The 21,062-nt window shown below is 41.5% G+C and overlaps 1 protein-coding gene across 10 annotated transcripts in view; it reads right to left on the bottom strand.

Moving 5' to 3' along the window:
• Positions 1 to 682: 682 nt before the first annotated feature.
• Positions 683 to 21,062, bottom strand: part of MED12L (mediator complex subunit 12L) — a 154,434-nt gene continuing 134,054 nt past the window's right edge. For 7 of the 10 annotated variants that reach the window (XM_064516467.1, XM_064516472.1, XM_064516464.1 and 4 more), the window contains 10 exons: positions 20,502 to 20,669; positions 18,655 to 19,017; positions 17,662 to 17,818; positions 16,194 to 16,414; positions 8,006 to 8,095; positions 7,222 to 7,442; positions 5,800 to 5,956; positions 5,042 to 5,107; positions 1,851 to 1,932; positions 683 to 1,390 (listed from right to left, as the gene is read on the bottom strand). In XM_064516467.1, the coding sequence (XP_064372537.1) occupies positions 1,338 to 1,390; positions 1,851 to 1,932; positions 5,042 to 5,107; positions 5,800 to 5,956; positions 7,222 to 7,442; positions 8,006 to 8,095; positions 16,194 to 16,414; positions 17,662 to 17,818; positions 18,655 to 19,017; positions 20,502 to 20,669 (1,578 nt within the window). In that variant the 3' untranslated portion in view covers positions 683 to 1,337. The remainder of the gene's footprint in view (positions 1,391 to 1,850; positions 1,933 to 5,041; positions 5,108 to 5,799; positions 5,957 to 7,221; positions 7,443 to 8,005; positions 8,096 to 16,193; positions 16,415 to 17,661; positions 17,819 to 18,654; positions 19,018 to 20,501; positions 20,670 to 21,062) is intronic. The other 3 variants (XM_064516468.1, XM_064516473.1, XM_064516466.1) reach the window with 1 other exon arrangement.

The raw sequence follows: 21,062 nt of genomic DNA, 5'->3' as shown, positions 1-21,062 counted from the left end.
AATATGGAACAGGGAAACAATATTCCTACATACATATTTTTAATGCCCCGCATCTTCCACACTCAAAATGTATTCAAAATGTAAATGAATTCTTTTTTTTTAAATCATATAGAGTAACTCTTAAATTACAGAAAACAGTAACAGATATACTCTGTTTAACGCTAGTATGAGCAAAATGACCACATACTTGTACAGGTTAGAATAACAACTGTTTATAGAAATTTATAATCTACTTGTGCTTTTGCACTCAGTTGATAACACACAACGCATTGTACCACTGAAACTCACCCAACAATCAAAAAATCAAACCCAGAATTCTAAATACTTACCATAAAATTAGTAGTAAACATACATAACAAGAATAACTCATTTAGGGCAACTTCACTATAAACAAGGCTCAGCTGCAGCAGTACAGAAACTGCAGAATGGAATTTGGTGGCTTTTCCACTTTCGCTTTGTGAAACATGGTACGAGATTTCTTACTGAACCTGTCACGTGAGACAGATTCGCTTCCACGTCAATGGAGAGACCCCTGCTAGACCTCACCAGGACTTGGAGACCGCCCTAAATAAGTTAGAGCAAAATGTATTTTGACCTTTCAATCTTTGTTACTATGTTTTCACTCTTCCAGAACTGATTGCCAATGAAATTTATATTAAAAAGACCAAATATGAAACACTGCTATTTCTAGTAGGTTTATTAATGTTACATTGTGGCTCTTAATATAAACTTTTAGAAATTCTAATACAAGCAAGAAACCCACTTCAGCACCTTCTTACCACAATGAGAGCAAGAGAAAATTGGTACTTTAAACAAAGAACTTTATAAAGTGCATATGAAAATTACAGTCAAATAAACACAATTTAAACTGATGCTTGTTCTTCTACCAAATTAAGAGGTGAACATTTTAATGAACAAATCAACTTTTATGCCAAAATCGGAAGTGCCTTCGATTCAGTAGTTTGGTCCAGTGCGGTTCATTTAAGAAAAAAGAAAAAAAAAAAGTGTTTCCCACAAATAAATAAATCCAGCATTCTTTGTCCTCTTTAAAAGTAACAGGACCTAAAAAGCACCAAATTCATAAAAACTGCAACAACATTCTTCAAATAGGCCCACAAGTCCATACATTTTAATCTAGTTAAGTGCAAAAAAAAAAAAAAAATCCCAAAACCGAAAAAACCCACCTTGTTACATATTCACATCAACTGCAGCACAAAAAATAATTATTGAAATAATAAAACTAAAATTTGCTTTCTAGCAATAACTAGTGCATTGAGTTTTGAATGTTCTGTTCTTCAGTGCAAACGTAACACTACGGCTCGTTTCCATCTTTTGACTTAGAAGTGTGAAGGATGCCCGTACTGATTCACTCCTTGTTGTGGCTGGTTACCTGATTGATAAAGTAAAGGGAAGTGTTTGTGCCTCGTAACTGCGCTCTACAGAAACGCAGAAAAATACCTGCATTGCACGCAGCAGTAGCAAACACTAGTCAAGTCTCAGAGCAATACGTTTCCTTATATACCTGTTCGCACACACGACTTGCTGCCTGCCTCGGGGACTCTGCCCGCGCTGGAGCCGAGGGGAGAGAACACTGAACTGTGGACAGGAGAGAGGCGCCAGCCCTGCGGCTGACGGGAGCTGGTCTCTCCGGGGGAGCGCGGCTGAAATCCCCGGGATGCGCTAGCACCACAATTCTGGTGCAACGTCACTATCGGGATGTGTTTTCTGCTGCTTGCTTACAGGTAAACGTGTCAGGATGTAAATAAGCAAAAAGTCTCCAAAAAGTAAGCGCATATCCAAGTATATATATGTATATACACGTACATACACACACGCAAGATTATACTTACTAGAGAGCTGCTTCTGGAGCTGCCTGACCAGGGCAGCTGTCTGCTGCTGCTGCTGCGTCTGCTGCAAGCCTTGCCTCGGAAACTGCAACGGGAACACCGGAGAGGGAAGCAGTGAGCACCGCGCAATGCCACTCCGGGCAGACGCAGGAAGCGCTCGGCCTGCGCCTCGCCTAACGCGCGCTGCAGCGGTGCCGGAGCAGCCGGCCCGGCGCGGTGCCAGCTCACAGTGCGCTCCCCGGCTCGAGCATCGCGCTCGCGGGGCTCGCGGCACCACCAGAGCTGGAGGGACGGAGCCGCGGCACCGCTGCTGCGGACGGAGAGCAATGCCAACGGCACCGGAGACGTGGGACAGGCGACGCAAGCCGGGAGCCGAGCAGCAGGAGCCGCGTGCCTGCGCAGCCACCAAAACGCTTTCTGCCTAGGGAGGGCGATAATTTCATAGGATGGAGTAAAAATATGCTAAAGTCTAAACTGATGTTACTGTCGACTGTTCTATCCGGTGTTATAGAGCAGAGAGCTATTTCAGCCAGTGAACCCAGAAGACAGTGCTACCACCTGAACTGCTGATAGCCCACGCACAGAGTGACCACAGGAGCAAGGCAGACAGAGCTGTGACCACAGATCCTGACACAAGCTGGACAGCACGGCAGGGACCCGCGCCACACAGTTAAGAGTTGCAGAACGCTTGTTTTCTTCATTCCCCTGAAATCTTCTGTACTTCCAGTTGTGTTACAAGGGATCACACGTGTCCCACCAGACACGGGCAGAGCCAGCCTCCTCTCACAAAAAGTGCATCCTTTCCACCTCTACGGAGACCAGTGTTCATCCTGCAGGGCAGCTTAAGCAGTTTTACAATCTGCCTCGTTCCAAGGCAAATCAAAACTGAAAATCAGAATTAACATCCTTTTTAGCATTTCTCAGCAATCATGTGTAGTTGAACCATAACAGTCAAATGAAACTTCAGCTTCTGGGAGAGCATTTTTCCCAGAGCGGTGACATTTCAGGCAAGAAGAAGGATATGCATGAAGCAAGCTCTCCACAGCCCTGCACACCTTCTGCAGGGTTGTAGTTGCACACTCGGCTCTTTTTTTAGCTCTAATGGAAGGGGAAACTGCTCAAAACCTGACCAAGTGGGTAAACTCATCCATTGAACAAAATAATGGTCAGTCTGATCCTTACCTTAAACCCACATGGATCAAGACAAGTACTAAGTACTATGCAAATTCAGTATGAGTGTCCATAAAAATTATTTGATAGTGATAGATAGCGACTTGGTAAAAACTATATGTTAAATTACAGAAGGCTCCAATTTAGCATAAAGGATTTTCTCAAAAATAATCTTGTTTGTACAGTTCTCTTCATGAGCTCTATTATATGACTTACTATGTAATTTAAAGGGGGTCCTTAAAGAGAATAAACCAATTTTCCTGTACACATTCAAACACCAGAAAACTGGCACCCATCTTTTACATACATACATTTCTCTTATGTACATACAAAAATGCATGAATTACTGTTTTAACCATTTGACGGACTTTAGCACTACAGCCTAAAATCAAAGGCCCAAACCCATTAGCTGTCACCTGCCACACGAGCTAAGGTAGAGGCTGCATTTTTCGTAGCAGTGGAGCTGCCACCGTCCGAAGCCAACACCAGAGGGAGCGGGCACGGACACGGACACGGACAGACACACACGCACCGCAAGCATGCTAATGTGAAAAAGGTGTTAACAACCAATACTTTAGTTTCCAAGTGAACTCCTTCCTTAGTATTAGAACAAAAATGCAGTACCACAAGCAGCCTCAATCATATGCGTTATCCTGCTTTCGCCTTGAAGTCTTATAGTACAAAACAGAGAAAACTTCATGAACTCGCAGGCATCAGCAACTCCTACCAGTTTCTCAACAAGTTTAAATTTTTAAAGCTAGCAAAGGCTATTAATTGTGGGGTTTTTTGTTTGTTTGTTTTTAAACACAGAACATTTATAAAACAGATAGCACATCAAGCATAAACAGGAAAAAAAATCATTCCTGCAGCAGTAAGAAGTTAATCTACCTCTCTTGCTCCTTTGGGACTAGTAAATTATATCTTTAAACCCTCAGAAAAATAGCACTTGGTTTTGTATCTGCTATTTAAAATGGTGATTTCTTAAAACCACAATATTAGTAAGACTGAAGAAGTTTTAAAAAAATTTCCATTTTTTTCTGCCTTTGGATTCCCACACAGAGATTTAGGGCCGTTTGTTAGTCTTGTTCTTCGAAAAGAAATACACACAATTAGAAAAGCACCAACACCCATTTTGGAACTATATCCCCAAATATTTCTCAGAAGAACTGCCACAGGTGGTTATTTGCATTCTTTTGGAAATTTGCAGTTCATTTTAGTTCAATATAGCTGTGTCATCTCAAAAAAAATGTTGAAGCATTTGAACTTTTCCACACACACAAAAAAGTTTTCAGCCAAAGCACTGTCATATTTGGCTCAACTTTGCTAATATTCTTGACTAAATTGGTGAATTAATCATAAAGGAGCAAGAAAAAATTTTGTGTACTTCAGTCCTAGAAGAATCATCTTTACAAAGCAAAGTAAAATGCCACGCTACAGTGAAGGCAGGAGGTGGAGTGGGGTGGTGCATGAGCCCTTTTCAAGGCCTGTGTTCAAAACCTGTGTTTGTATCGCGATGAAAACCCCGTAGGCGAGATGGGCTCCAAGTACACGTCAGCGGATGCATCTCTCACCTCTCGCCACGTTCTGGCGAGGTTGGCGAGTTCGCGTGGTCTCCTGCAGACAGATGCAATCCTGTTCTGCCCCTAGTCAGAGCCAGCCAGATGCTGCGTGGATGCATTAGTTGGGGCTCAACATCTTGATAATAAGAGGTGAACCTCAGCAGGAATTTTATCATGGCTACGACTTTTGGTCAGCTCCGGATGCAGGTAGAACGATCCTACCACCCAGCTGGCACAGAGCGCACGCGTTCATAGCTCGTTCCCGCTGGTGGGAGCGGCAGCATCACGGACACGAGCAAGTCAGCACCACGTAACGTAGTGAGGCGCTGAAGCGGGGCAACTCATACGAGCACTTCCACTCCCTCTTCCTGGAGTGCCACGCTGCCCGTTTCAGCGCGCAGCAAAGCCTCCCCTGCCGCTACCCTCACACCCGCACAGAACCGTCCGGCTTTCACGTCTGCTTACCAAAGGCTGCTGTGCTTGCATTGCCTGGAGACCCAGCGCCTGCTGCTGGCCCTGCTGCTGCTGCAGCTGAAAGAAGATTGTCACGGTAACGAAGGGCAACACGCACCCACACCCTGCTTCGGCGAAACCATTACCACCAATAGCAGCAGGAAAAAATATTCAAAAGCTGGTATATTTAGTATACTACAACATCAAAAAGATCTAAATAAAATACATTATCAACTGATAGTAACTGGCGTAAACAGCTATTGCATTAAAGTGAAAACATGAAAAATAATTCCAACTATCAAAGGGCTGGGGGAAGGATTTTAATAAGATTTACTTCCCCTGTACCAATCTTTGCATATTTAACTGACAAACTGATATTTACCTCCAAATTAAAAATATACCAGCAAATCCGGATATAAGAAATATTCCAGACAGGGAGCAAGCCTTTCTGATTTAATTCTATTATTTGCTCTAACACCAGATAGGCCAGGGCACAACCATTGCTTTTGTCCCGGAACATTCAGATAAGCTGTTCTCAAGTTTACCTTTTCCAAAAGCATACTACAACCTTGGAAACATTGAATTTTACATTTTACATAAAGAATGAATTATTTCACTCAAATAAAAGCAGTTAAGGTTTAAAATACCAGACTGCATTGCTTTAAACTTGAGTACACATGCAAGTAATACCATCATCTGATACAGTGATGTCTACACTTCCTTTCCTGCAGTCAAATATCCCTTTTCTTTAATACAATCGAGTCGCTCACCTGAAAGAGTCTCTGCTGTCGAATCTGCTGCTGTCTCTGTCTCATCTGTTCCTGAGGCAGCTGCACTGAGTTAAGGTTTGGATGCGGACCTGTGGCTGAGACAGCATCCAGTGCCCCTCCGACCAAAGAGCTCTGCTGCAAAGGCTGATGGGTCAATCTGATCGGAAAAAGAAAAAAAGGGGTTATAATTCACTGTAAACAGTGAATAAGTTAGCATAGAAGCACTCAACTATAGGCTGCAGCTTTAGTCTTCAATATATTTAAAGGATTTTAGGTTTTACAGCAAGAATGTATTTTTAAATATGAATGTTTTGAAAAATATTCCGTAACAGGAGCAGTTCCATACTACTGCCCAATAACTGATATACATAGTAATAACATCTCTCTGAACACAAAAAAGTAGATCTAACCATCTGGCTCTCTTGCTTTATTTAGAAAGAAAAGTGAACTACCACATTTCAAGCAAGAATTCCACATCTAAATTTTCTCCTGATCAAAGTATCTTCCAGTTATATTAGTATGAATTCAACACTGATGATAAAGACTTTTCAGTATTTTAGAAAATAAAAAGCACACCAAGCAAGAAATACTTCCTTAGGGTGTTTATGGGAGTAATTAAGATTGACAAAGCCAGAAAGATAAACATGGGAAAAACATGTTGGATAGCTAACAATTTAACTTAACTGTGTGCAACTCTCCGTAAAGACAAAACAATTCAAGTTTGCAGTTTTACTCCAAATGCAAGGTGCCCTGTATGTATATTTTTGTACAAGGCAGTCAACCAAGTTAAGGCCAAACTCAACATTTTCCACCTTACTCTTCAATACTCCCTATTACAGATCTCATTTCTGCTTCATCTGCTCTCTGTTTCATTACATTTCTTTTCCAACTATTTTTTCCTGATAGTTTCTTGTGGATACTGCATCTCAGCTGTACTTTCAAACTGAATAAGAATTAATACATTCAAGCTTAAGCAAAATTCATTTGTCTATTGCTAGTTAAATTACCTAGTTGATCTGCTGTTTTCTTGACTACAGAATCCTCAGTAAACCTGGAATATTTACTAATGTTTAACACAATACACTTGTTTGCATGATATGGATATATCTCATGTAGTGTATGTGTAAGTCTGTGCACACATGCCGTGAAATAGTATTCAACGGTCATTTTTAAATAAATATATTTTATGCTGTACAAATATACTGGATGACTGGGCTGCAGTCTGCGCCAAGACCAATTTAAAACAAATGACGAAAAAATGGGAGGAAATTGAGGAGAAAGGCAAATTTATTGCTAATTAGACCCAGCATTAACCTCATTTTGATTAATACACTTAATTTTAAACAAACATTTAGACCTGTAAATCAAAGTTGCAGTCAGAATCCTGCAATATGACCAGCCAGGAGAACCCCAGTGCCTTACCGCTGAGTGCCCGCCAAAGGCTGAACGTAGGCGGCAGCCTGCTGTTGAATATATCCGCTTGGCTGTTGTTGCATCTGTCTCAGTCTTTCCATCAGCGTGGGACTGGCATGGGTTGCTGTGTACGTCCTGGGGCTGTAGCTGGGGGAAAGCACTACGCCACCCGCCTGCTGCTGTGGCAAAGGCATCTGGGTACTGTACATCGTGTATCCATGAGGCATGGTCTGCAGGGAAAACGGCCAAAAAAGCAACTTCGCTGAGGCTGTATTTAAATTAGCTTTATCATAAAATAAAGAGATGACCTTTACCAAAAAACTAAAACCTGGACAAGTCAGCAAGATGCAGTGCACACCCACACACCAAGCGGTGACCACCACACACGGGTAGCACCAGCCCGTCTGCAGGTCCCGGCAGCCGTGGCACAGACATACCTCTATTTTTCTTTAATCCCAAAGATCAGAATGGGCATGACAAAGATTTATTTTGAAGACTTAGTGCTGGTGATACCTCACCAGACAGAGCCCAATTTCAGACTTAACTCTGAGGTACGCTTGGTCTCCACCAGCTGCATCATTAGGGAAAAACTGGAAAGTGACCACGTTAAAGTCTTTACCCGATACAGTCTGCAGAGACAAACGAACGCCCTAGAACATGACATTACCACGAAAGGCCACACGAACAAGGTAAGTCCCAAGCAAACCTTCAGCAGAGAAAAGCAGGCTGGAAGGCACAGGAGCTTGGTTTAAAAGCATTTTTACGCACTTGCTCCACAGGAGCATCTCGGTACCTGTGCTTGCTGTAACCCTGGGTACTGCGGGAGCTGAGAAGAGGGTCGAACTTGCGGAGTGAAAATAGCAGCTTGGTCTATCGGCTGACCCTGAAAGACACATTAAGATCAGACACAATCTCAATACTCTAAACAAGCAGCTTTCAAATTCTGGACACAAACCCCATCACCTCAGGTAATAAAGAGTTAAGGAGAGACTTTACCACTTCCTTCATGGAAGCTGCATTGCTCAACACCAAACTGACTGCTGAACTACATAAATTCTACATTTTTTTGTGGGGAGTTGTAAGAATTGACTTCGCTTTGATTTATGACACAACTGTAAGACTGCAAAGTGAATAAAAAGGCATTTACTGAACAGAGGTATTGCAGACTCTAAAAATGGAGTTTTGCAAAGGATTTCTCCTATCTTGTAAAAAAAAAGTCTCAAAGACAGCACACGAAATTATACAGGAAGCACATTAAATTGTACAGGAAGTTTAAAATCAGTGCTAATCTCTAGTTTCAATATAGAGCTGCTAACTTTCCAAGGCTACTGCATTACCGGCCTTCCCCCAGATAAAGCAGACAAGATGCTGTTTATCAGAGACTATGATGATGCACACAACATACCGAGAGGATAAATACACATGCATCCACCTTGGAAACGCGCTCCGAGCTTGTGAGCACTAGAGCGCCCAGCCTGTTAATTTCAAACCGCTTCAAAATTCATGCCCAACTAATGGCAAATCATTTAAAGACTGACTGTTACTGCATTAGTATGTTTTGAAGCATAAGAGAAAAAGATTTAGACAATTTTAAGGCTAAGATTGTGACAAATCTGTGAATGAGAACCTGGCAGGGGTACAACCAACGCTGTGTATTTTTTGTGTGACTGTGATGCTGCAATGGACCGTTTTGAAAACCGTTCTACTCAAAACAGCTCAGTCGCAGACGGGAACTGGGAGCAGCGATGTTCTTTCCGTTCAGCTGCCCAGTTCACCACAAGGAAAACAAACAAAAATCAAGTCCTCCAACAAAACATTTGCCATTTTAACCGGAATATTCATACAAAGGTGTATTATAATTCAGGGCTAAAAGTCACTTGGATAAAAACACTGCGAGCGGCAACATTAGAGTCAGGGCTAGCAGCTGGCAAAGAAAACATTACCCGGGATGAAACACTGACGAACCATAGGAACTTTCTTCTTTCATCTGCTCTCATCCCTTTAGCTGGAACTATACCAGATGTCAACAAGCACGTAAGTGCGACCAGCAGCCCTGCAGTTCAGCTATTATTTTGGTTTTGGTTTACAAATACACCTATCGAGAAACAGGCACGAGACCTGGACAGACGCCGTGGTCCAAACGGCCGCGGCACAGGGGACCGGCACGCCGAGACGGTGCTGCGGCTGCGCACAGGGAAGCGGTGGAGTTGCATCCAGGGGGGCGGTGGAAAGATCCTCAGGTATTTTAAAACTTTCTCTTTTTAAAAGGAGACAAATGGAGAAACACAAAAAAAGAATAATCCTTTCTCTGAACAAATTGCTTCAGAAATCCAACCATGAGATAAAGATACAATTTGAATTCACCCAAAGGTAACTGTGAAATCCAATAAAACCGTGACTAATTTCTAGAAATCCTGATTCCTTTAACAGCTCCCAGCAATAACACAGCCCGACCTGCGGGCTCTGGGGACGCCGGTCTGCACAGAAACCCCGCTCAGAGTCGATGCGTGTGTTACCTGCTGCTCCCCCCGGATGCTCCCACACAGTCGCCAGCGAAGCTGGTGACAGCCAACCTGATGTGTCCAAGAACAAAATTTGTCCCCGTATGCCCATACCCTGCCTTTAAACACTGTCCCCCGAAAGTCAACGGAAGGTACATTAATGAAATTGGATTGGGCCCTAATTCTTTAAGAAAATACTAACTAAGCAGATGCATGATCCCAGAAATATGTGGCTGGCAGAAAGCCACACGTATGAAAGCCACAAATGAGTTTTGTCCCTCCACCTTTTTCCTGCCATTCAAAACGTACATAAAGCAGCCCATCTCAAGGGGCTTTTGGCTCGAAAGAGTAGAGCACTCATAGCTGTGACCACAGCCAACGAGGCACCACTACTCAGGCCAGACGAGCACCACAGACAAAATCAAATGTGACTTTTAAACAAAGAGCTGTTCATTAGTCAGGGCACAGATCAATTTAATGCAGGGCAGCAAGCAACCGCAGAGCTCATTCCAGTGCCGTGAGCGCTCTGCACTCCTGCGCGGGAGCAGCAGACGCTGCTCAACTCGAGACGCCCTCTCCCTCCGGGCACGGTCTAGGAAGGGTTAAGCAGCCTGCCAGCCAGCTGCGGCAAGCCAGAACTGTGCGTGCACTTAAAAAAGGGAAGGAAAAAAATATATATATTATTCAATGCTGGTGAAAGGTTATAGTAATAACTGTAGTTATCTTCTCTTCTACTTGCCTCTGAAAACAAAGCAAAACTTACTGCTTTTCTCTGTTAAGCTATGTGATTGTATTATATTTAGAATAAAACTACTTTTCTAGATAGTGCTGGAACTGCAAAGACTATCAATGCGGCAGTGGTACTTTAGGCTGATTTAGACAACCAATCCTGTCTTCAGAAGTAGGCAGTGAAATGCTAACAGTTACAAGACACGAGAAAAATGTCATATGATGATAAATTTAAAGATTTCACTGTATACTTGCTATATATCTAGGTGTGTCTAATTATCTATAAACATGCTGATCTACACCCTGTCTTAACATGTTACCACTAATAACAGTATTTATTGCACACACACAAAATATTAACAACAGGGTAAAAAGGAAAGACACTTAAAAACATATTTTGTTTTGCCTTTCCAATTAGTGCTTTTAACAACATTGCAGCATTCCCTAAGATAGGAAAAAAGTCCTAGAAACTAACTCTGAAATAGCTTTTCTCATAAATATCCTCTGGCAAGATGGGTACAACGCGGCGCGGGCCGGACCGCTGGCAGCACGCAGGGGGTGGAAAGCGGCACGCCGACCTCCCTTTGCAGCAAATCTGCCGCTCGGCTCACGGGGCAGGGCTGAGACAGCGTTCGCCTTGGCTTCATTTTACATACACCATGGAGAAAGCTAGCACGGAGCGGAGCAGAGCCAGCCATCAGCATGAAGGTAATGGCAAAACGCGAAAACAGGAGTCATGCTTAAATGTACACGGCATCGGAAGTATCTTGCAGCTACTCTAATCCTTCACAGCCAGAAACACAACACTTTCTGAAAAGGAAAATAAGTCTATGATCCAGTTATTAGACATACTAGCTGGAAAAATATTCTATGTGTGCAAGTGTATTCAGTCTTCCCGCATGCACCCACCATACCAGCGAGGTAAGAAGAGTGCCCAAAGCATATCATTCTCATCAAAAGCAAGGTGTGCAGCTCATGTGTTGAAAGAAATGAATGTTTGTGCGAAAGAAAAAAAAAAAAAGGAAGAAATATTTATGGTCTCAGAAAGGTTACCATTATGTTGTCAAAGCCATCCTGAAGGGATGCAGCAGTGCTACAGACCTCCTAAAGGAGAAGGACAGGCGAGAAAATAGCAAACAATACAGAGAATATATATTAGCTTTGGATCATTAGTGGAGTAGTTCCTCTCATCCAAATACTATTACTATACACAAGTGACTTAAGTAGTTTATTTGATATTTTTGCAGCATGGCTATTGTCATGGCAGAAAAATATAGGATGTATTCTTTAGCACGACACTTAAAACAATTATGTACACATCCAGTCAGCAGCCAGAGTAACACTTACCGAATGAATCTAGAGCTAGAAAAACACTGAGTGCTTAATGAGCAAAAAAAAAAAAAAAAAAAAAAAACCCTGAAGAACAATTTCAAATGGATCTTCTGGCTCAGTGTTGCATGTGATCTCTTCTAACAAACAGTTTAAAAGCAGAAAGCTTTGTATTATCTATTTAAGACAGGAAGTTTGAGACATTGCCTGCAACTCATTTCCTCATGGCCATATTCCATGGGGGCAAAGAAACTTCCCAAGAGAAGCTTAATAAACAGTTTGGACAAAACTAAAAAACCCACCTTGCCTTGTGAAACATGATATTCGGCCGAGACACCTTACTAATCACTGTCTTTGAATCTAAAATTGTCTATCGGTTCATAAATTTACATTCGAAGTAAGTAAACGAGGAGATAAGCAAACTGCCCGAGTCAGGCGAGAAGTGCCGGGAGATGCCGGCTGACCAAGGGCTGGCACGCGGGCCCGGGGATGGCGGAGAGCGGCGGACGCTGCTGCAGACCGCTGCCTGGAGGAGCTGGCTCACCAGCACACCAGCTTCTCGGCCCTCCCTGCCGTGCTAAACCAGCGTTACGTACTATTCAAATTCATACTGAAGCAGTAAATTTCACCAGCTGGGCACATCTACTAACTCATCTATTCTCCACTGCCAAAAAGTTCTCCTCTTATTTCCTTATTAAAGGTCTGGCACTAAAGAAGACTGAAAACCTTCTGTATTTAGTACAGCAATTTCAGAATTGCTTTTTCTGCTACAGCTACAGTCTATGACTACTTTTACTTCTACAACGGACACGTTATTCCACATCATGCAAGTTCCTCACAACAAAAACACAGAAGCTGAGAAAGTTTGCATTGGTGGAGTTTCTAGAACAGTATTATCAAAAGTGAGACTTAAAAGCTCAATTAGTCCATCCATTAGATATAACACACGTCAACTAGACTTAGGACTGTAGATCAAAACAGCAAAAAACAAATGAAAAAAACCAGCTGCTGCCCTGCAAGCCAAAGCAATTGAACCACGAACCTTCAGCAAGCTCTGGCTGCGAGGGCTGCTGCTCGATGCTGTCAGCGAGCGCTGATGCAGCACTGACAATATGCTACACACCCAGATTTTCTGAAACTCAAAAATACTGCTGAGATAACCCTGCCATCAGGGATCAAAGACATTCAGACTGTTTTGAAATAGTCACTTGTACAGAGAATTTGGATCTCTACTGAAGCAGTCACCGCTGCCTGCCGAACTCAGGATCCGGTATAGTACACTCGGAGCGCTATCTTCATTCATCCACGTGGCCAGGGACCTCTGCTAGAAAGTTCACCTCAAGTGAACCTAGATTCACTGTGCAACTTGTTTGAGCATTTCTGTGCAAGTCGCTTCCATTTATTCTTATTTTCTAACTAAGCTACTGACCCTATGTCTAAAAAAGTTAGCACCAGAGACCTTTCCACAGGACAGCGTAAGATCACCTGACTTTTGACAAATAATAAAATGGTTTTGTCCTGGTGTCTGTAAGAAACTTACAGATTCTTATATCAGATAGGTAAGTGTAAAGGTTAAGTAATTGCCTTACAATTAATGCATAATTCTAGAGTTACACTCCTAACTGATGAAACACAGAATTGGTGTATTTTATTACTGCTGTTCATAACAATCACGTGTTCCTAACTCGATGCAAACAATTAGTACTATTTATAAAGAACACTTCCAGCTGTCTCAAACAACTAGCTATATGATTATATACTGTTAAAGTATTTCTGTATCTAAGTAGAGCAATGTGAAAAAGATAAATCCCAAAGCTAAATGAAATCTTTATACTGCTCACCCGCATGTACTCACAGAATGCCAGTCTTCAGGAAACCAACAAAGTCCTTTCAGGTATTTTATGATGCAAATGAACCTCAATACTTTTACAAAATTTATGAACAGAAACTGTAAACATGGAAAGGACACCTTATCATACATAGGAAGCCTATTAATTCTATACCTAGAATTCAAAACTTTTGGAACAAATCATACCCAATGCCAATTATTTCACGTTGGGTAGATACTTTCATTTACCAGTTGTAGAGATATAGAAAAGAAACTTTCCCTATACAAGCCCAGCCTAAACAGATGCATCACACTGTAGCAATTTTTACCAATTACCTTGTTCCTATGCTTCCAGTTACTACCTTCAGGACTGCTCATTTTCATTGTGTTTCCCACTCTAAATCCAGGACTGCACAAAGAACAGCCTCAACTGCTGAAGTGGTATTTTGCTGGATAAAGCAGCCCTGCACGCGGCAGAGTCAGGGTGCCCGCAAAGCCCCGCGTCACGGTGCCGCTGGGACCTCCGAGGGGTTCCTCCGGTGCCCGTGCTGCCAGCGTGCACTCAGACAACAAGGCAAGCGCACAGACGGCCTGGGCGAATTGTTCACTCCAGTCCCTGCAGTGGGGCTTTGTAAGTATCAGGCTGGATGAATGTCCCCAAACATCCAACAGGGCAAAATGTTAGAAGCAGACAGAAAAGCATGTGTCAGCCTGTGACACTCCCCGGGACACCGTAAGGGACCTGGCTACACACAACACTGCGTAAAAGTACTGGGTAACACAGACTTTGCTGGCAATGCTCTGGTTTGATGTGGCTTACGTCAGTTTGACTCATACCGATTTACTCCTGAAACAAAACAGATCAGTATCAGCCATGCTGACAGGGATTAAAGAACATCCAACACCTGTCATACATAAGCTGAAAGAAGCTTTTGAACCTACCCAGCTGAACTTTAGTGCAATTTTTACATGTAGGACTGCTCTCATTAAAGTAAGATGCATACTTTATGAAAAAGTCCATATCACGGGCACCTTATTAAACTCAATTAGGCTTGGATTCACGTCTGCGTGAGATGTCTATTCTCCTTACTGACAAGCTAACCATTACCCTTAACACTTCAGACGTTGTCTTTGTCTGAAAACAAAAGGGAAATGCAACAGATTTTGACATCTAAATGTGACAGTGTTAAACAACATTTTTTTAAATGCAAGAATAAGACGTCATTTTAGACCTTCAGTTACTACTTTTTATCCACCTAGCCATAAACAGGAATCACCTTTTGTTTACAAAAGCTCTTATTTAAGCCTGTATTCTAGCCTGATAATCTGAAGACAGTTGGATCTAACACTAAAAATAGTGAGGTGTTGCTTAATGTAAGAAATACTACAGCAGGGTTTCTATTAAATAGGAGGCAATGGCTCACTGTGTAGAGCCACGTACCCTTACATTTAGGGTACCTAATTAACAGTACCTATTAGTACCTCATAGCGCCTAGGAGACACCAATGAGGGGTCATGTACCCACTAAACCAGTGACCTTAAACACATATCCAGAGCTCTTGGAAGTTTTAAACAAAAAACAAACATAAAAACAACAAAAAAATAGAAAACAGGCATACCGTGGTTTCAGAATTATGAACAGCATCATGTAAAACTATTCTAGCTCATCAGCAATTTAAGCACTGCAGAGTTGTGTGTGCATCCTAGCTGAAAGACTGAAAGAGGGATTAGAAGGATAATGAGGGAGCTCTAACAACACAGAGGCAAGGTGGGAGAAATTTCAAGGATACTTACTGAAAATTTTAACTATTACGAGCAACCAGGGCACATCACTGAGAGGCTGAAAGCAAGACTCAGCATAAGGATACTGTGAAATAGATTGTATTGAGGGTAGGAATGGGTATGGAAAGGCTTTAAAAATAAAGCCAAGCAGTTATTAGTTCTCTCCTGAGCAATTCTGTATTACCAACGACTATACGCACATTGCTGTTTATCTGAGATCTGAAAGCCAGTTTTCTGCCCCTTGGTTCTCACATCGTTTGTTCAAGGGACGCCTGTCCTGTAGAAATGGTCTGAAAGCCAGCTCAGGCTCTGAAGGGAGTTGCACAATAGGCATGTGCAGTTTTGCACATAGGAGTTGCACTCTGCAAAAACGTTAGGAGAAAAAATAGCAGCTACTTCCAGACAACGTGTGTCTGTGTGCACACACTTACAGAAATGGCTCCTGCTGGACTTCCTGGAATTTTTAATTGTAAAGACACTGCTATGCTTCTGCTACTTACTTGTAAGCTTAGAAGTATACAGGATCATACAATCTCACTATGAAAGCCACTTCGACACAACAGGAAAAGAATGCAGCATCAAGTAGCAGAAGCAAAAGCTGATTTTATAAGACACAATACAAATAGAAAGGGCTGAGAGATCAAAGGGCAAATAAAGTCTAAAAGCAGATGGCCTGGCTAAGCAATATTTAGGGAGTTATTGTGACAGTAAACGTCAAACAGCTTTCAGCATCATAACCCTACGTACGGCAAGCAGGCACAGGGAAGCTGAAACTCTCTGTGTCGCTCTTCCTTTTCGGGGTTTGGACCAACCTGTTGGAGCGATCGTGACTGCGCCTGCTGCCTCAGGAGTCGCTGCTGCTGCTGCTGCTCTTGCTGCAGAAGTTTCATCTGGAGCAACTGCTGCTGAGATGTGATGGCGTGGATGGAGGGGGGCTGCATCATGGTGCCAGAGCGGCGCTGAAGCATGTTGGACAGGGCTTGCTTGGTGTTAGTTGGAACAAAGGAACCTGTTGGATCCAACCTGGAACCACCTATAAAAAAGCACCAAACACACACATGCTTTCTCTGCCTTCCATAGGGAAGTTGTCGGTACAGATTACTGCTAATTCATCAGCTCCTATGTGATTTGCCCTAGGAAAATGGTAAGTTTATCTCTGTAAAGGCAGACAGTGAAGTGGGTCAAACCAGATGCCTGGCCTGAAAAAATTAAATGTGCAAAACAGCTTTGAGGACTACCACTCGCAAGTGAGAGTGAAAAACAAAAAAGCTATGGGCTGCCACGTGCTCAATACCATATAAAACATTTGACTACTACTGAAGAACAAAAGTTCCACATCAGATCAAAAGCTTCTAACGAACAGTTTATTATGTAAAGCCCATTTTTTTCATGATACAGTAACAATTTACACACTATGCTACCAGAAAAAAAATCATGTGCATGTGTGTATAAATATATATATATTTGTCTCAACATACTAATGAAAGTACATTATTTTTTTTATGTGTGTGCATGTGTATGCATACATATATACACACACACACATATGCACACACGTGCACACATTTTTAATCAGCATTTCATTGAATTTGTAGCTGCTATCTGTGTTTTCTGAAGACTTTTATGCACTTGAAATATAGATCTAGTAACAGCTGGAGCTTCAGAATAAATATTTAACATTTATAAATGTAACCAAACTTCTAAACTTCTCTTGTTTAATTTCACATAGTGCTATAATAGCTGTTTCTCGAAACATCAAAAACCGCTACCCTTACAGCAAGCAAAATACATACACTAAACTGTATAAACATTAACGGGAAGAAATAGACAAGCCTACAAGAATTAGGCACACGTGGCTCTAAAATGCTGAAACAGTGTTAGCCCATGGATTTATTTATTCCTTCTAATAGACATTAAATTTAATTATAGCCATCTCGGTTCTTGATACAAATCAAAGAAGAAATAACCCAAAAGAGCTTTCATTTCTTTTAATCATCCCTCTGTTATTTAACTCCTCGTTGAAGTTTTACCAGCATTCTTCTTCTGCTATCACCACAAACACATCAGCAGACCATTTCTGTTCATCTACCACAGAATTTCAATAGCTTACTAGAGACATACTTAAAACTGATAAAGGAAAGCCCTTCTAACAAAAGGTTAACTAAAGGAGTAAAACAAATTGCATTAGCAGTCACAGCCTGCTTTTGGAACAAGTTAAGTTAAAAATATGGTTCTAATAAGTCAATTTTTCCTACACGTGAACTCAAAGCTTGCACAGACCTGGTGGGAGGGGCTGGTTCTGAACAAAGAAGCCGGGCTGCTGCGGCTGTCCCACGACGCTGTAGCCCCACAAGGCAGACTGGGGATGGGGCATCATTTGAGAGGAAATTGGTGAATAATTAGGAGGCACTCTGTATAAAGCGTTCTGTGGGTATTCCTTAAAATATACAGTAAAAGTGAATGTTACTGACATTCATACCTTACTAACTCATAAATAATGCCAATTTTCCTACTAAATTATTAAAGGATAGAGACAGTTCCTATTGTCATTTGTAATGATGTAAAAAACAGATTAAGTCTCAGGCTGCCCACAGGTAATTAACACTAACAACTTCATAGACACACCATCCCTTTTTACCTTATTAGCAAGTATTTTCTACGGGCTATAATTAGGTGTAGCACAAGTACAGCTTACTGTATCAGTATATAGTAACAGGAGGAGCTTAACTGAAACATCAAGAAAGTCCAGAAAACTATGTTAATACTGCAGCTATTTAAAATGCCTCTTTGTGCAATACATTCACAAACCAGCTGGATGCTGACAAAATACTATTGCATCTACAACATAGATTGATTCAAACTGATTTTCATTTGAATGGGGCCTGGGCTTGAACGAAGACGTTTGCTCTCAAGATAACTGGAATCGGAGGGAGGTTAGAAATTGATATAACAGCTGTACTTCTGCACCAAAGATGAGAAACAACAAGCAGCACATATGGAATATGCACAATATTTAGGGAGTAAGAGCTAGTCTAGCACCTCTTATACAGCACTGCAAGTCCTCGGTACAGTACACTCCTATAGACTAATTCTCTCGGGAGCTTTATTTGATAGAAATCCATCTTTCTTCTGACCTTCTCCATTTACTCCCCTCATTAGAGCCAGCTCTGCCAGGTGCAGGACAATTTCTGCAGGTAGCTGAGACGCACAGCATCACGCAGCAGAGGCTTCAGCAAGATATTTCAAGTTTTGTACTGTGCACCCATCACTTACATCAGCCCTTGAGCTTGACTTCGACTTTCTCTTCCTGCCTTTCGTTTTCTTCTCATCATCTGTGGTGTGTTTTCCCTGATCTGAGAGCTCTGCTGACTTTCTTTCTGGTTCCTGAGACACAGGTGTGGTAGGCTCTTCCTCCTCCTCCTCTGGAGGAAGAGGTAAGGGCTCGAGGTAGTAACTCCGCGGCTTAGGTTTTGGGTGCGTGTGGTACAGGAGGAGATGCTGCTGGTCCTCGTATTTTATCACTTTCCTATCAACACGAACTGTACCAAACCAGGCCCAGGAGAGAGGGGCAGGATTTTTATGACCTTCAAATAAATCCCAAGGGGAAACTTTTTGTTTTGTTGAAACCTGGAGACCCTGTTTCAAAATAAAAATAAAGTTAATATTTTAGGAATGTTGAACTAGAGTGAGTTACTTGCTTTTGTGCATCATGATTCAAGTCAGAAAAGCCAGTAAAGATTTCTTCCCCCTCAACGAGATGTACCAAATGCATAGAGGTAGAGTTTTAGCTTCTATCCAAGATTGCCACTAGATAAAAGCAGCTATATTTTTATAATATTGTTTACTTATAGCCATGCTAAAATCCACAAGTTCTACCTATCACATTTTGGAGGAGAAATCAAATCATCTATTAAAAACTGTTAATCACAGGATATATTTGCTAAAGGTTTACATATTTAAATAAGGGGAGATAACTGTCCACAGTCTTGCAAAAATGCTTAGTTAGCCTGCAAAATAAGAGGTTCTTTCCTTCTTTCTTAAATAAATTCACCTTAAAAAATTATGCGTCCCTTCATATTGCCAAAAAACCCCAAAACAATAGTTAGTACTCCATCTCCCCCGCTTCTTTCCTGTCTTTTGTAAGCAGAATCCTACTCCCATCTTACTCCCATCAAGTAACAGCTCAAACGGTTCCCAAGCTGAACAAGCTCTCAAGTGTCAGATTCTGTTGTAAATGCAAACACTTTTGTAAAAGCTTCTGCGATTCCACTCCAAGTAAAACATGATTTGTTTCTTTGGCACCTTGTGTGAAGTTGGCCAATATCAGCCAAGACCTTAGATTGCAAAATAGAGCAAGCTGATATCCACGTTTGCTATGCTAGCAGTTAAAAGTCAGCTACGTATTCTGTGGATTTAACTGTGAAAGACTTGCAACAAACTTTATTCAATTCTAGTTTGTGGAGACTTTGGTGCCTCAGTTTTAAACAAATTGGAAAGTGAAAGGTTATCGAAACTACTGAGTTTGTATGGATGGCATAAAATTGTTTCCACTGAAGATACATATACCTGAAGTTCTGAGAATATCTGCAAGTGTCAGTGAATCCTTATGGAAAGGCCAAGATGTTTCTTATCAACAGTGACGCAGGGATGGCGATGCTGGTATATGGTCCCAGTTGCACTGGGCAGTTCTAACACGCGCACCTGGGGTTTCACAGCTCCCTAAGCCTCTCCCTCTAAACCCACTCCTGCTTTCACACACTGCCGGGGAATCTTCACACGGATCATGACAACAAAAAATGTGCATGCATATTTGGAACAAAAATATGTTTGATAACAAAGAAAGGTCAGTGATCTGGATCTACTTTTAAAGGTATTATTCTGCAAGCCCAGGATTCCTCGCTCTTAGTATCCTTGCTCATAGAAAACCTAGCTGCTTAAAAGAGATTGCACTGCCATGGCTGAAGTTTTAATACAACTGAGTCTTAGAAAGGTGTATTACAGCAGAAGTACTTTTACGAGACCAGATATAAATGCATGCACTGTACAAGCTATATGCATTTGCTTGACTTTTCTATACATCAAAAAATCACGGAAAAACTAAGATACAAGCAAACATTTACTCTTGCCTGTTTCTTATCAATGGAGTCGAATCCTGCAATTTTGTTCCCCTTGGTGTCGATCAAGGATCCCATGGGCTCACAAGTAATAATGTCACATGTCTGCTTTGGCAAAGGGAGCAGCTGGCGAACCTTGTCGATGCTCTCTGAACGCTTGTCTCCCAGCTCTTTCTAAAGAATAAAGAAAGAAATAAAGGAAAAAAAAAAGAGGAAGAGAAACTTCGCACTGCTTTCACTATTAGAAAACATCCAGTTTCTGGATTAATCATTTCCCTGTACTTTTACTAAATTTATTCACGTATTTGTTGCAAGGTTTTTTTTTTTTTTTTTTTTTTAAGAATATAAGTTATCTTTTCCTCTCTTTTGAACAGAACATAAAATATAGAATACAAGGTAAATGCAAATTTAATGTCTCAAACATGAATAACTTATTCTCTTTCAGGGTCTCTAAATGTAATTTAAATAGAAGAAAATATTAAAACTCTGTCTTCCTACTCTTGCATTCCTATTTTTTATCATCTTATCTTCCTCCTTGTTATCACTAGTGCTGCCTACTGTTCCTAG

The sequence above is a fragment of the Dromaius novaehollandiae genome, chromosome 9 (assembly GCF_036370855.1).
Source record: "Dromaius novaehollandiae isolate bDroNov1 chromosome 9, bDroNov1.hap1, whole genome shotgun sequence".
Classification (NCBI taxonomy): Eukaryota; Metazoa; Chordata; class Aves; order Casuariiformes; family Dromaiidae; genus Dromaius; species Dromaius novaehollandiae.
Note: the sequence above shows the minus strand (reverse complement) of the source record. Positions and strands in the feature narration are given on the sequence as shown.